Below are 13,542 nucleotides of genomic sequence, written 5' to 3' on the forward strand. Positions count from 1 at the left end.
ACTGTCTGTTCATCCAGGAACACTTTATAATCCATTTGCACATTGTAATATTTTCTATGCACTTTACTGTCCATTGCAATACTGTAAATTATGTTCATAGTTCTGCCTATAGTGTACATACACTTTTACATAGCCCATCTGTATAGTATGTTCATAGTACACCTATCTGTATATCATGCTTATAGTATTTAATATCTGTAAATTATGTCCATAATACTTACCTGTATAGTTATTGTACATATTATAGACCTTTATTCTGTACTTACTGCTTATTGCACTTCTGGTTAGATGCTAACTGCATTTCGTTGCCTTGTACCTACATGTGCAGTGACAATAAAGTTGAATCTAATCTAATCTAATCTAATCATATATGTTAATTATTCATCATAACCTACAGAATAACTGAATAAATCATTTAATCTGAATTCATAGACTATTGCTGTTATGAAAGAAATGTAATGAAATTTCTTCAAATAAAAACAGGACTGTATATAATTCTGTTATATATTATATAATCATTATCTTTCAGATTGATATGTTTGGTTTGGATTATTTGATATGATTTGTCATTATTCATTAACCCTTCAGAGTAGTCAAATGTAGCAGGAGGTGAATGGAGCAGATTGAGAGGGAGAATCTGAAGAAACAGCAGGTGGCGCTAGTGCACTGTTTTAGTTTGGGATCTGCTGTTAGAAGGAAGAAGAAGGAAAAAGCGGGTGTGTTTGTGCTTCACATTCCTGTCCAGTTGGTGGCGCTGATGCACGAGATCTGTTGTTAACTGGACTTTGATTTTCTCCAAGATGAAGTCGTGTCAGGTGACAAACATCAATCGTGAAGATCGCACAGGTGTTTAACAGCGATCACAAACCGGAAGTGTGTGAAAGACTTCTGGATTCTGTTCCTGCAGCACAAGATCGTCTGAACTACTGCAAGTCTGAATACTTTCACCATTACACTTATTTAGGAGAATGATGAACGCATTTCAGAGCTGGATGAAGCGTGATTTGTTCAGTTATAACTTATACCTGTCTGTCGCCGAAGAAACAAACCACAGATACAGAGAGATATTAATAAAACAAACCGTTTTAAGCCGATTGAGGCGTGTTAAAACATTTGAACAAGTCTTTACAAATGAAGCATTCAGATTAATTCTAAACGTGTTATTTTATTTCTCCTTCTTCCATTTTAAGACTCGAAACCGAAAGTACTCTGAGGTCAGATCAAACCTGTTCTTCCGGATATAGAGACGATAAACACGAGTAAAACTAATCTTCTTTTAAACTTCTTAAGTAATGTGTATATAAATAAAGACGTGTGTTGTGAGTGATATGAAGAGATTATTACATGGCAGTATATTTGTAGCATATTTTATTTGTATATTGATTGCTTGATAACTCAGAGATTCAGCACTAGTTATTTTCTTCATCATTTGTTCCTCTGAACTCTCATAATCTTGATCTGATTGTCATGTCCAGGTCATGATGAGCATCTGATCATCTTCAGAGACACAAAGATCTCAGTGTTGAGCTGTTCATCTGCAGTATGTCAGAGAAGAGAGGAAAGATGAGTCTCTCACACAAACAGAGGTGAGACTGTCTCGGGTTAAAAACAGCTTGAAACTTGTTAAATGTCTAATTTTTAAATCCTGTACAACCCCAGAATTAAAATGTTTTACATGTATGTTTCAGGTTGCACATTCAGTGCATAGAAAAAGTAAATAATCATTGCAAACTGAAGTATCTTTTGCTGTAAATGTTAAATGAACTAAAATGAGTAATTGATTTTTAATGACTATACAGGAGCGCTCTTTACTCCATAGCATTGAATGACTCGATATATTATGGCTAGGCCTATGAATATAATATTAAGTTTAGATAATCCCCAAACAAACAGAAAGAATCTCAGTGTTTAGATTTTGTGGGATAACTTTCCCTCATATAACAAGTCTGTCTGTGATCATGGGCATCATTGCATTAATAAAACATCTACTAAAACTACAGCAATAAATATTATGTATAGCAGTCAGAACATTGTTTATTCTTTGGCTCCGGAAAGATATTGTTTGAATTCTATTTCTTGAATTCAATTTAAATTTCTGATTATTTTTCATAGCACGTTCAACATATGTCACACTGCACAGCCCTGGTGTGAAATCTGTAGATATGAAGTCAGAAGAGATGTGTTCCAGCTTTCAGTAAAGATGAACTCTTGCTTGTAGAGATTAAGACATGATACAGTAGTGTCCCAAATCAAAATGATCCCGCTTGTCATTCGTTTAAGATGACAGGTTTACATGGTCTTGAAGTATGATGAAGATGAATCTGATTTTGATTAGTTGGTTGATATGATGGAAGGGCACATCAGAAGTGTATTTGTTGAGTAAGTGAATAATGCTGTAAATAATGAAAGGATGTGAGAGTGTTGAAGCTGGGGTCTGTGTCTCTATTGCTAGAGAAGATATAAATGAGGAAGGTGAGAGAAGTGAGACGACTGACACTGAGGAGAATGAATGTGGCACAATGGTAGAAATGAAGCTTGTGTGTTACATGAGGATGATATTGATGTGACAGAAGAGAGCTTGGACTCTACTGTGATGGAAGGGGACTTATACTCTACTCTCTTTTTGCATTGCAGTATATATTGTAGTTTCTTTTAAGAATGTATTAAATTTATTCTATTAAAGTTTTAAAACTGTTCCCACTCTGTTCTTTGTGTCATTAGTGTAAGATCAGGCTCACACCTGATCAGCTACTGAAAGGTATTTCATTTGGTTTTTTACAGCACAGCTTTAGCTAATTTCTCCACTAGGGTATCTGTGATAGAAAATAAGTAAATAATACAATAAATCACAGCGTTTCTGCTTCTTTCCAGTAATACAGTTACGCAGACAGACACTAAAGAGCATAAATTCAATAATGAATGTGACAATCAAACATGAATGTGTTCATCTATCTACAGAAATGACCATTTACAACATTATACCTTTTCAAATGAGACTGAAGAATCTGTAGTAAAATATTCCCCTCTCTCTCTGTTCTTTGTGTAATTAGTGTAAGATCAGACTCACATGTGTCCAGCTCTGTGTCTGTGAAGAGTGACCCCAGGTGAAAAAAAGTGCACTATAATACATTTTATTTAAGTGCACTTAGTACACTTCCATAATACACTTTCATAATGTACTTAAAGTGCTCTATTTTCGACACACTTATTTTGCACTTAATATACTAAAAGCTTATCTTTAGTACTGCTTAATATAAACTTAAAATCATCTTAGTATACTAATTTCTGCTTTTTTGAGACACGCTGAAGATGAATTTAAGTGTATTTTTAATATACTATTTCATATTTTTTAAAAATGTATTTTGTTACCACTTTAAGTATAATTTAAATAATCTTTAAATAAAATAATAAACTATTTAAATTATAATAATAATAATATTAAATTATATACAAATTATACTTAGAATGTATTCCTAGATTTAAAAAAGTGCACTAAAATACATTTTATTACACTTCCATAATACACTTCCATAATGTACTTAAAGTGCTCTATTTTCGACACACTTATTTTGCACTTAATATACTAAAAGCTTACCTTTAGTACTGCTTAATATAAACTTAAGATCATCTTAGTGTACTCAATTGTGCTTTTTTGAGACACACTGAAGATAAACTAAAGTGTATTTTTAATATACTATTTCATATTTTCAACAAATGTATTTCGTTACCAGTTTTAGTATAATTGAAACCATCTTTAAATACAATAATAAACTATTTAAATAATAATAATAATACTATGTAATTATATACAAATTATAATGTATTCCTAGATTAAAAAAGTACACTAAAATACATTTTATTTAAGTGCACTTAGTACACTTCCATAATGTATTTAAAGTGCTCTATTTTCACGCACTTATTTTGTACTTAATATACTAAAAAATGTTCTTTAGTACTTCTTAATATAAACTTAAGATCATCTTAGTGTACTCAACTGTGCTATTTTGAGACACACTGAAGATGAACTTAAATATGCTTTTAACATACTATTTCAGCTTTAATTTTATCTTTAGATTAAATCTTTAATACATTTTTAAATACACTTATACATTATTTAAAATATAAGAATATATCAACTGTGCTATTTTTATACAAACTTAAGATGAACTTAAAACATGATTTTAAAATATTATTTCAGCTTTAATTTTTTTCCCCCTTAGAGCAATAGAACCCATCTTTAAAACATTTTTAAATACACCTTTAAATTCTTTAAAATATAAGAAAATACAATCATATTATATTTATGGAAACTAATTTATTGTAAAAATGTATTTTAACTATGTCAAAAGTACTTTTATAAAACATTTAAATGTTAATGTTTTTTTTTAGTCAAGTACACTATTACTGTGTTATCAGTAGCATTTTCTGCCTCATTTATGCTGAAGTTATACTGTTAAAATGTAAATGTTAAAATTGTCCACCACTGATGAAGGCGTTTAATACAATAATCATTTTAAAGTTAGATGTAATGCATTTGATAAAAATAACCGGTAAATGTAATTCATGTAAATGAAAACACCTATAGTTTAAAGGGATACAGGAGGAATGGTATGTGTACAAAAAAAAAAGCATCTCTTTCTTAAAAAACACTTTATTTTTTTTAAACATTATTAAAGTCCAAACAGACTGTTGGGAAACAAAATAACACAAGTGGCAAGCTTAAACTAAAAGCATTAAAGGAGTTCACCCAAAAATCAAAATGATCTCAGTTTTTACTCACCTGCGTGTTGTTCTAACCCCGTATGGCTTCCATTTATAATTGCATAACAAAATTTTATATTTATGATGTAATCTGAGCGCTGGATAAGTCTTCCATTGACTTCCAAGGGGCTTAAACTTGCTCGATCAGAAAACATATAGACATTGTTTAAAATAGTCCAAGTGACTTCAGTGGCTCAACCATCAAGAATACTTTTTCTGCGCCAAAAACAAACAAAAATAACGAATTTATACCAATATCCATTTACTAGTGTTGTGCTTCAAAGTTGTTTACGCAGTCTATCTGCGCAGCGCTTCTGGGTTCAACGTCACCACACAGGTTCACTATTGGCCAACGCAGGTCATGTGTGTGACGCCTGGTGACGTAGAACCCACAAACTCGCGCAGATACACTATGTAAACAACTTTCAAGCACAACACGATTAAATGGATATTGGAATAAATTCGTTATTTTTGTTTGTTTTTGGCACAAAAAAACTACTCTCGTCGCTTGATAAATGGATGGTTGAGCCACTGGAGTCACTTAGACAATTTCAAACAATGTCTTAATACGATTTCTGATCGAGCAAGTTTAAGCCCCTTGGAAGTCAATGGAAGACTTATCCAGCGCTCAGATTACATCATAAATATAATATTTTGTGATGCAATGGTTAATGGATGTCTTAAGGGTTTAGAACAACACGCGGGTGACTAAATACAAAGAACTTTTCGATTTTTGGGTGAACTAACCCTTTAATAAAATGATTAAACTACAGATTACTGTACGTATCTTATATGAACAAAACACAAATTTCTTCTTTACTTTCACATTCCTTTCCCAACAACAACAAAAAATTACCTTTACAGTGTTTTTTTTTTTTAAACAAAACTTTCGTTATTGCACTTTCGCCGTATTACGGCTCTAACCTCGGACTGTGACGTGCCCGGAAACTCGGATATAACAGTGTCTGCCGAAAAAAAAATAAAAAAAACATTAGTACATTAGTGCTTTATGAATAGCCACAAAATTATTCATAATATCCACCTTATGCTTATAGGATATAAAGCTTACTAGAATATAGACACACAATGATTTCTAGGCAAAAAGAGACCTTTTTCACAGTCTGTGTGATCATATCTATTTTGTAGTAAAGGATGGCTGCATTACTGTCGGCAGTTTTGTGAAGAAAGCTAAACTAGCTGAACTTAGCAATAAATATCAATATATGAAATAGTTTATTTATACTGATGCCCTGCCATGCCATCCTCCATTTTAATGTTAAATATTAACTTATCGATGTGATTGTCAGCACTATTAATGAGTAGAAGCAATCTGCTCCAATACTCCCAGAGAAATAATCAAGATGATTTAGATTTATTTTAATTATTCTTTAAATAAGTTTTTTTGTGATTAACATATGCTTTTGTCTAGAGTATGCAGTTAAATTACTCAATCATGCTGGATACAACTCGTTCTTAAGATAATCAGTGATTATTTTTGAAGAATCCTCTATGGCCTATTATGTTATTTAAACTACTTTAATTTGATGTATAATTATTGAGGATTGAATACTAATGTAAGTGCATGAAATAGAAGCAATTGTTTACTGTACCGTTTTGCCCAAACCTTTCATTAAATAATTTGAAATGTTACTTAACTTTAAGATTTGGTTAAATTAAATTATTTTTATTGTGATATGCTGTTTGTATTGTTTTCTTGCTGTGATAAAATAAGGTTCACAATCTCTGAAGTTTGCGCATGCACATATAGTATGATACATGCTACCCTTTAAGTCAATTATTTTTATAACATATTTTACACTAATATTTAAAATTTCAGCTGAGAAAGGACTATAATGAAATATAAAAAATATAAATCTTATACAAACCAATAAGTGCATTCATTTTTTCTGGGTTCAGCCGTTCTTTTTGGGACCTATTCCCAGTGAGGCTAGATGAACCCAGAACCTCCCTCCCAAACAACAAAACAGCTAACTCTTGAGTGAACAGGGACATTCTGCTCCTATTCAATCTCCTAAAGCAGGTTTTGTTGACTTGGACAGCCATGTTGCCCAGAGAAATCTATGTAAAGAAAAAAAAATCACATTAACATACCAAAAACAAACAAACAAACAAAACATAGTAGGGTCTGTAAAAAATGTAATCTCTAGACTGAACACTGGCTACAATACCTGTCAATCATTTTACAATTAAGCAGTGCCTATACACAACCATCATATATTGATAAAAATTCCATCCAGTGGTTTTGTTTCAATTTTTTCATTGTTCCCGTTCATTATATTGAGCAGTTGTGACTTCACTATATCAATCCCCCTCCCTCGATTGTTGATTGACAGCAGCGTTTCAACACAGACCCGCCCTGAACAAGCTTGAGCTGTCATCATAGTCCAACATGTTGATACGTTGGAGCAAAATGGTGTGTAGGCTAATTACCGGTAATAATGTATACTTCATGCATACTTCAGTCCATTTTGTTTTGCTCTCTCAGAGTTAGCCAAAAATCACTAATTATCTCCTTGAGAATGTATGAAACCACTGCATACACACTCTAATTCGGTTGTTAAGTCTGACGTCACGTGGCTTTCGTGGGTCCAAGCGCTTCTCCGACCGCACCAAAACAATGGAGGAACTTGTACATTTATTTACGATCACGTCCTTCTTACGTTACCCTCGGCGGTCAAAAAGGATTTAAACTACTTTAAATCCAACAGAGTGCAGGCGGCATAATTAAGGACAGATTCCAGGCATCAATGAAAAAAGAAGGTTTATGAGGTTGAGGTGAGTAAGCTAGCATCCATGTTCTTGATGAGGTATTTTAAAAACTGCTGTAACTGTGGATGTAACTGAACAAAGATTAAAAATTAAATATGTGACAGCCAGGTTTTAGAGGGTTAGCAGCACCAACTGACGCCAAAGTTTCTTTATTTGTTTAATATTTGTAACTTATGTTATCAACTGCAGCCATTTCCTCTTGTCTTTCTCGTCACAGGGAAAAGTAAAATGACTGTTGACAGTCACTTGTTCTTTTAAACTCTGATCTATTTAAACAACACGGGTCGCAGCACTACTGTATGGTAAAACCATAGTAAAACTCATGCAAAAGCAGTAGAAAGGCGACGGCCTTAGGACCCGGAAACAGTAGTGGTTACGTCACAATTTAACAACCGATTAGACGTGCCAGGCGTGAAAGTTTGCCAGGCGTAGCAACAGTATCTAAGGAGGGTGGAGCTTAGCTAAGAGTCAATTACTAGTTAAAATTTTGTTTTGAATGATTAGTATTTCACAAAACACATACAATAACATACCATCTCTTGGGCTGAGCTGGAGGACCCTGAGCTTGTGCTTGCTGTATCGATCCCTCTGTTCATTGAGGATATTAGTTCCTTTACACACTGCACTAAGGTGGGAATTTCTGCAAAAAAAAAGAGGAAATGTATTTTATATATTTTAAAGTTTAAAATGTACTATAACTAACAGATTTTGAGGACATACTAATTATGACAGTCAAGTTAAACTAAACTGCAGCTTGAGTATATGTTGTTTTCTCTAAAGCCCAATTTGCACGGGATTAGTATTATCTGGGGATGATGAGTGATTTTGAAACTGCCCCAACATTAATTTTGTCATGTGCATTCGCACGGGATATGCAAAGCCAGTGATTTTACTAAAATTTAATGACATAACTCCCGGATAATAAGAATGTCAAGGTTTTGACAGTCCCGTTTCTGCAAATTGTAGCGATATGACAGCACCCAAAATACTATCAAACACTCCAAAGCAGCTCCATTCTGAAAAGGAAAAAGGCAAAGAAAAGGCACACGGGAAACAAAAACCTTAAAAAATGATATATGACCCGCCAAATTACAGAAATGACTATTTGTAGTAAACTGACAATAGTTTTATATAATTTGTTTATTAATAAATTAATTAATTAAGACATTGTTGTTTGATAGTTTTACCTGAATGAATTTTTAAATAATTTACTATATTTCTGATCAATTTGTTTGTTTTCCTTAATTAACCACCGTGTTTTAACACACACACACACACCACTGTGAGTCACTGTGATGGACAGTAGGGAAACGCACTGAGTTCAGACACACACATACACATTCACCTGCTGTCTCTCAGGCTGTGGCATACAGTATAACGTTGGTGATTTAGTTGAAGTAAAGGTCTCTTACTGAACTGTATTTGTGACACTCGAGGACAAATTGCTTCTCTGTCTCGATCTCTCTTGTGCTACAGTGAACACACTATATCTTTCTCTCTCTACCGCGCGTGCGAGCACACACACACTCCAGCATTGTAATCAACGCAAACAAAGACATGCTTAAAATTTGCGTCTAGTTTGCATTAGTCCAAAGCGAATAGGACGCGCGTCACATATTGTGTCCCCAAAGAACATGCGTATCTAACAATAGTTCCGCTTCGCAGTGTATTTTCTGTGTAAATGCGTGCACCAAAACCGTGACCCTTGTACCAAATTGGTTCAGTACGAATACATGTACCGCTCCACTCCTGATGCACACCACAGGTAATACGTGTAAAAACACATCGTAAGTGGGGTAGGAACAAGATGCCAAACGCCACAGTTGAGATTTCTAGAGGTGTCGAAAAGATTTCTATTAAAAAAGTTATGAAGAAAGATGGCTGCTTAGAATGATTACAAAGATTGTAAATGCTTAATGCTCAGAATCTATCTAAAGAAATGAAATACAGTACAACCACTTTTAATGCTTTAAATACAAATCAAGTCAATAGAAAATTGCAATCACAAATGTATTATTGTATATATAGTATATTTAAGACATAATTATCCACATAGCATCCCTTAGCACAACTCATTTCAGGTATTTTATACTGTACCTTTCAAAGCTTTCAACACTTCACCACTGACAAATAATGGCTGTTCCACGCTCTCTCCACTTGCCTCAGCAGCATCTAAGGTATCCTATATTTAAAACAATAAATACAATTTCAAATAAAAATGATTCGCATGGTAATGTTCTACTTGCAAAAAAAAAAAAAAAAAAACGCTTTGGAGAACCTGAAAGAATATGATTAAAAATACATTAGAATAACTATAACACAGTCCAAATGTTTTTTTGTTTTTTTTTGGTGTATGGTCTGAAACGACATACGGTTGGTTGAAAATTCTCTGGGTAATCGAACAAATCCACATTTGTGTCCACGGTTTCGGCTTGAACTTCCTCCTCACTATGTAACGGATTGGTTCTGCGTAGATCAGAGTGGAGTGGTTTCCTCAGTGTATCCTTCAGCTGAGAGAGGACCCTCTCATTTGCAACCTTTTTTTGTTTCTGAACCAAAGTCAACAAGAAATAAAAACTCAGTTATATACAACATAAAAAACAGCGACAACTGAACATCTGTATATAGTCTATAAACAAATAACATTTAAACAATACCATAGATCTTATAATTTGTATTATCTGCCTAAACATTACTTTTAAAAATACATTAGGTTGACTACGCAGTCCAAAAGTTTGTGTTCATTGCTTAGGGTTTGAAACGACATACGGTTGGTTGAGAATTCCCTGGGTAATTGAACAAATCCACGTTTGTGTCCACCGTTTCGGATTCAACTTCCTCCTCACTATGTAATGGATTGGTTCTGCATGGAGTGGAGTGGAGTGGTTTCCTCAGTGTATCCTTCAACTGAGTGAGGATCCTCTCTTTTGCAACTTTTTTTTGTCTCTGGACCAAATAAAAACTCAGTTATATACAACATGCAAAACAACTATCATCAGTACAAAACAACTAACATAAATCATTATGGTGATTTAATTTATATGCATTCTACATCATTTTTATTAAAAAAATCAGATGTACTATATCACTCTGCCTTTCGTTTCATTACAGATGTAGGCAGCTAGGACTCACCACTGCACTTAACTGTACAATGGCCTTCCCTCTTTCTCTTAGAAGAAAATTCCATCTGTTAATTTTTACTTTTAAAGCACTAATGGGTAAATTACCCCTTTACATTTCAAATTTACTTATTTAACAAAATAGTGTTTATAGGACAAGGTCGTCAAAAAAACTGTTATTAGTTATTCCATTAACAAAAAAGAACCTGGAAAAAAAGCTTTTTCATTATATGCACCAAGTGTCTGGAATGAACTTCAAAACACCTTAAATTTAGAATCACTTCAATCTATTAGTACTTTTAAAACCTCTTAAAGACATCTCTGAATGAACGGTTTACTTGTTTCAACTAGGTACTATTTAAATTATGTTTGTTTTTACTTAAGTTAAATGTGTATTGTATACATAGAGCGTTGCTGTGTATTGTAATTTTTGTCCCGTTTTTTTTAATGTTTTTAATTTGCAACTTTTTTGGCCTCCTGTCTTGGCCAGGACTCCCTGTGAGAAGTTATTTTAACTCGATTGGACTTTTCTTGTTAAATAAAGGTTAAAAAAACGAAGGGCCAACAGGACATCTGTATACAAACCACTGATATTTAAACAATACCATACATTTTTCATTTTTTAATATCTCTTTAATAATCATAAGAGGACATTTTATCCTAGGACTGCAAAATCATAAACATTAGGGCAATTATATATTAGTTAAAAATATATATATATTTGAGCAATATACAGTAAATACTTACTTTTGCTTTTTCATATTGTCGCTTCATCTCAATGTCTGTTTCGTCATCAGAACTTTCTAAAGTGTTTTTTTTCTAGAACAAAGACAAAAACACATTGCACAGCATCCTTAATACATTTTCACTTGCAAACAAAAATCTTGAGTTTGCATTTTAGAAACAAAACCGTGATTGTATTTTAAAAAATCAAATGTAAAAAGCATTCCTTGTCGATTAGCCTACGTTACGACCCCTCCCTTATGGCAAAGAGGAGCAAGCGTTCTGAAACGTTTCTGTGTCATAGCAAGACAGACAAGGGGATATTAACGTTATATATATATTAAAAATAATAATAATAATAATGTCATGTTGTAATAAAGTTATCTGGCTGCAGCATCTTTAAGTCAGGCAGCACACTAATTTTGACTGTCATTTTAACATGTGAACCAAAATTACTGAAGATGAATTAAGTATTTATCCAACTTACTGAACAAACGTCAGTACTAAACTGCATTTAATCATTAATAGTTCGTGCATGTTATCAAATTCAACAACTTATACTTACTCTTGGTGGAGCGCTAACGTTAGCTCCTGCTGCCTTGACGTTCGCCATCTTCTCATACATTTCGCGCCAGTGTAACGGACTGTGGCCCAATTGTGATTGGCCGAAATTGTTATTGACGTCTGATTGGCTACGACTTATTTAAAAAATAAAATAAAAACTTTTGATTTGAGGATAAAGCCCGCTCAGAGTGTCACAAACTATTCAATGGTGATGTGTGTCAGTTTTTTTTAAAAGCATAAAATATATTTGAGAATCGTAATCAACCAGATATGCAATGATGGCGCACAAAAGAAGATATAAAGAACATGTACTTGATGATTTGAGACAACCATCAAAGGCCACGAAATATCGACGGATAACAGAATCTGAGGTAAAAAAAAAAAAAAAAAAAAATCCTGCTAGGTTTAACTACAACGTATTATTATTTTTTTTAAGGCTAACAGTGCATTGTTTATTACAGAATTATTTTAAGTGCCGAGACCGAGGGAGTTACAAGAAGTATCTCAATTGCCCATCCTCCCACAAAGAAAAGAGACGAGTCTCAACCGAGGTATGCAACATTATGTCATTTGACAAAAACAGTTATGGATACGTTTATCAGTGATTCATATTAGAATAACTTATAGGGAGCGTGGTAATGTGTGTGCTAAACTGTGACGTTAGCCTAGACCGCACCAGTTTTGTGATTATGTTCGTTCCGATGACAAATCATCCCTTGAGGTTTTACCATATTTGTCTTGGTGACTGTATATTCATCTATAATCCAGCCAGAATCACTAAATCATAATTTAAATCTTTGTTTGTTCTTCAGATATTTTCATAGTGTAGCCTAAGCCAAATAAAATTTCATTCTAGAAGTGAGAGCTGTCATGAGGCTCAAACTCTGAGCTCCTTGCAGTTTCCTTACAACTGGCTTGCTAAAGGTGCAATTTAAGGTGATAAAATAGCTTTTAACAGCAGCCGGAGTTTTAGTTCTTTCTTACATATTCAAATAGTTATTCATACAGAATTGTGTTTGCCATCATTACACTAACTATAGTGGCATACTTTAGTTGTCCAGAATGCTCCTCATGAAGGACCTCTGACAGAAAGTGCAAGCAGTCAGACAGCAGGACTACAGCATGAGCAGGACACACAAAACAACAAATCCTCAGAGGTAAATGTCTACAGATTGATTTTTTAAATTTTAACATTTTTAAACTTAATGCTTATTTGTTGCATTGTTATCATTGTTCTAACAATGTAAGTAAATCAGGGATAAGCTTATATTTCCCCTGTTGTCCTGTATGTGTATGTGATAAAGATACATGAAAAATTGCTTGTAATAAACACACCCATGTCCCCTAATGCTGTTGTATGACTCATTACAGCCTGACAGTGAGGCAGCCTGGAGACAGTCCCACTTAGTCCAAGTGATGGAATTACCCTCCACGTCAGACCAAGACAGACCTTGGACTCACATAAGTGGGGACCAACCTGATATAAAAATGCTAACAGAATTACAGGTAATAATTGATGTGAACATTGACCAATTTGTATTAATAAACCTTCTAATAAAGAAGTTACTGTGTCAACACCAGCTTA

The 13,542-nt window shown here is 33.6% G+C and overlaps 1 protein-coding gene and 1 long non-coding RNA gene across 5 annotated transcripts; one reads left to right on the forward strand and one right to left on the reverse strand.

Annotated features, from left to right (window-relative positions):
- The first annotated feature begins 726 nt into the window (after positions 1-726).
- On the forward strand, positions 727-3,102 carry LOC113085513 (uncharacterized). The gene is made up of 3 exons (XR_003284295.1): positions 727-932; positions 1,476-1,586; positions 3,051-3,102. It is a non-coding gene; the product is annotated as an uncharacterized LOC113085513 (long non-coding RNA).
- Positions 3,103-4,635: 1,533 nt separating this feature from the next.
- LOC113085514 (uncharacterized) lies at positions 4,636-12,166 on the reverse strand. 4 transcript variants are annotated; one of them, XM_026255174.1, is made up of 7 exons: positions 11,959-12,166; positions 11,418-11,489; positions 10,321-10,497; positions 9,649-9,733; positions 8,085-8,191; positions 6,648-6,840; positions 4,636-5,726 (listed from the first exon to the last, which is right to left on the reverse strand). In XM_026255174.1, the coding sequence occupies exons 1-7, from the start codon at positions 12,016-12,018 to the stop codon at positions 5,638-5,640; spliced, it is 783 nt and encodes a 260-aa protein (XP_026110959.1). In that variant the 5' UTR covers positions 12,019-12,166; the 3' UTR covers positions 4,636-5,637. The 4 variants fall into 4 exon arrangements, 1 of the variants encoding a protein (XP_026110959.1); XR_003284296.1 differs by lacking the exons at positions 10,321-10,497; positions 11,418-11,489; positions 11,959-12,166 and adding exons at positions 8,897-9,383; positions 9,924-10,022; XR_003284297.1 differs by lacking the exons at positions 10,321-10,497; positions 11,418-11,489; positions 11,959-12,166 and adding exons at positions 8,897-9,383; positions 9,924-10,016 and having other exon boundaries at positions 9,649-9,723.
- Positions 12,167-13,542: the final 1,376 nt, after the last annotated feature.

The sequence above is a fragment of the Carassius auratus genome, unplaced genomic scaffold (genome assembly GCF_003368295.1).
Source record: "Carassius auratus strain Wakin unplaced genomic scaffold, ASM336829v1 scaf_tig00041713, whole genome shotgun sequence".
Taxonomy (NCBI): Eukaryota; Metazoa; Chordata; class Actinopteri; order Cypriniformes; family Cyprinidae; genus Carassius; species Carassius auratus.

What these genes read in the sequence shown, in the direction of transcription:
- LOC113085514 (XM_026255174.1), bottom strand. Translation starts at nt 12,018, where the DNA reads ATGTATGAGAAGATGGCGAACGTCAAGGCAGCAGGAGCTAACGTTAGC. An exon ending in CAGGGAATTCTCAACCAACC is followed by an intron (nt 9,734 to 10,320) that starts GTATGTCGTTTC and finishes TTTTAAATATAG; the next exon opens with GATACCTTAGATGCTGCTGA. An exon ending in AGTGTTGAAAGCTTTGAAAG is followed by an intron (nt 8,192 to 9,648) that starts GTACAGTATAAA and finishes TTTTTTTTGCAG; the next exon opens with AAATTCCCACCTTAGTGCAG.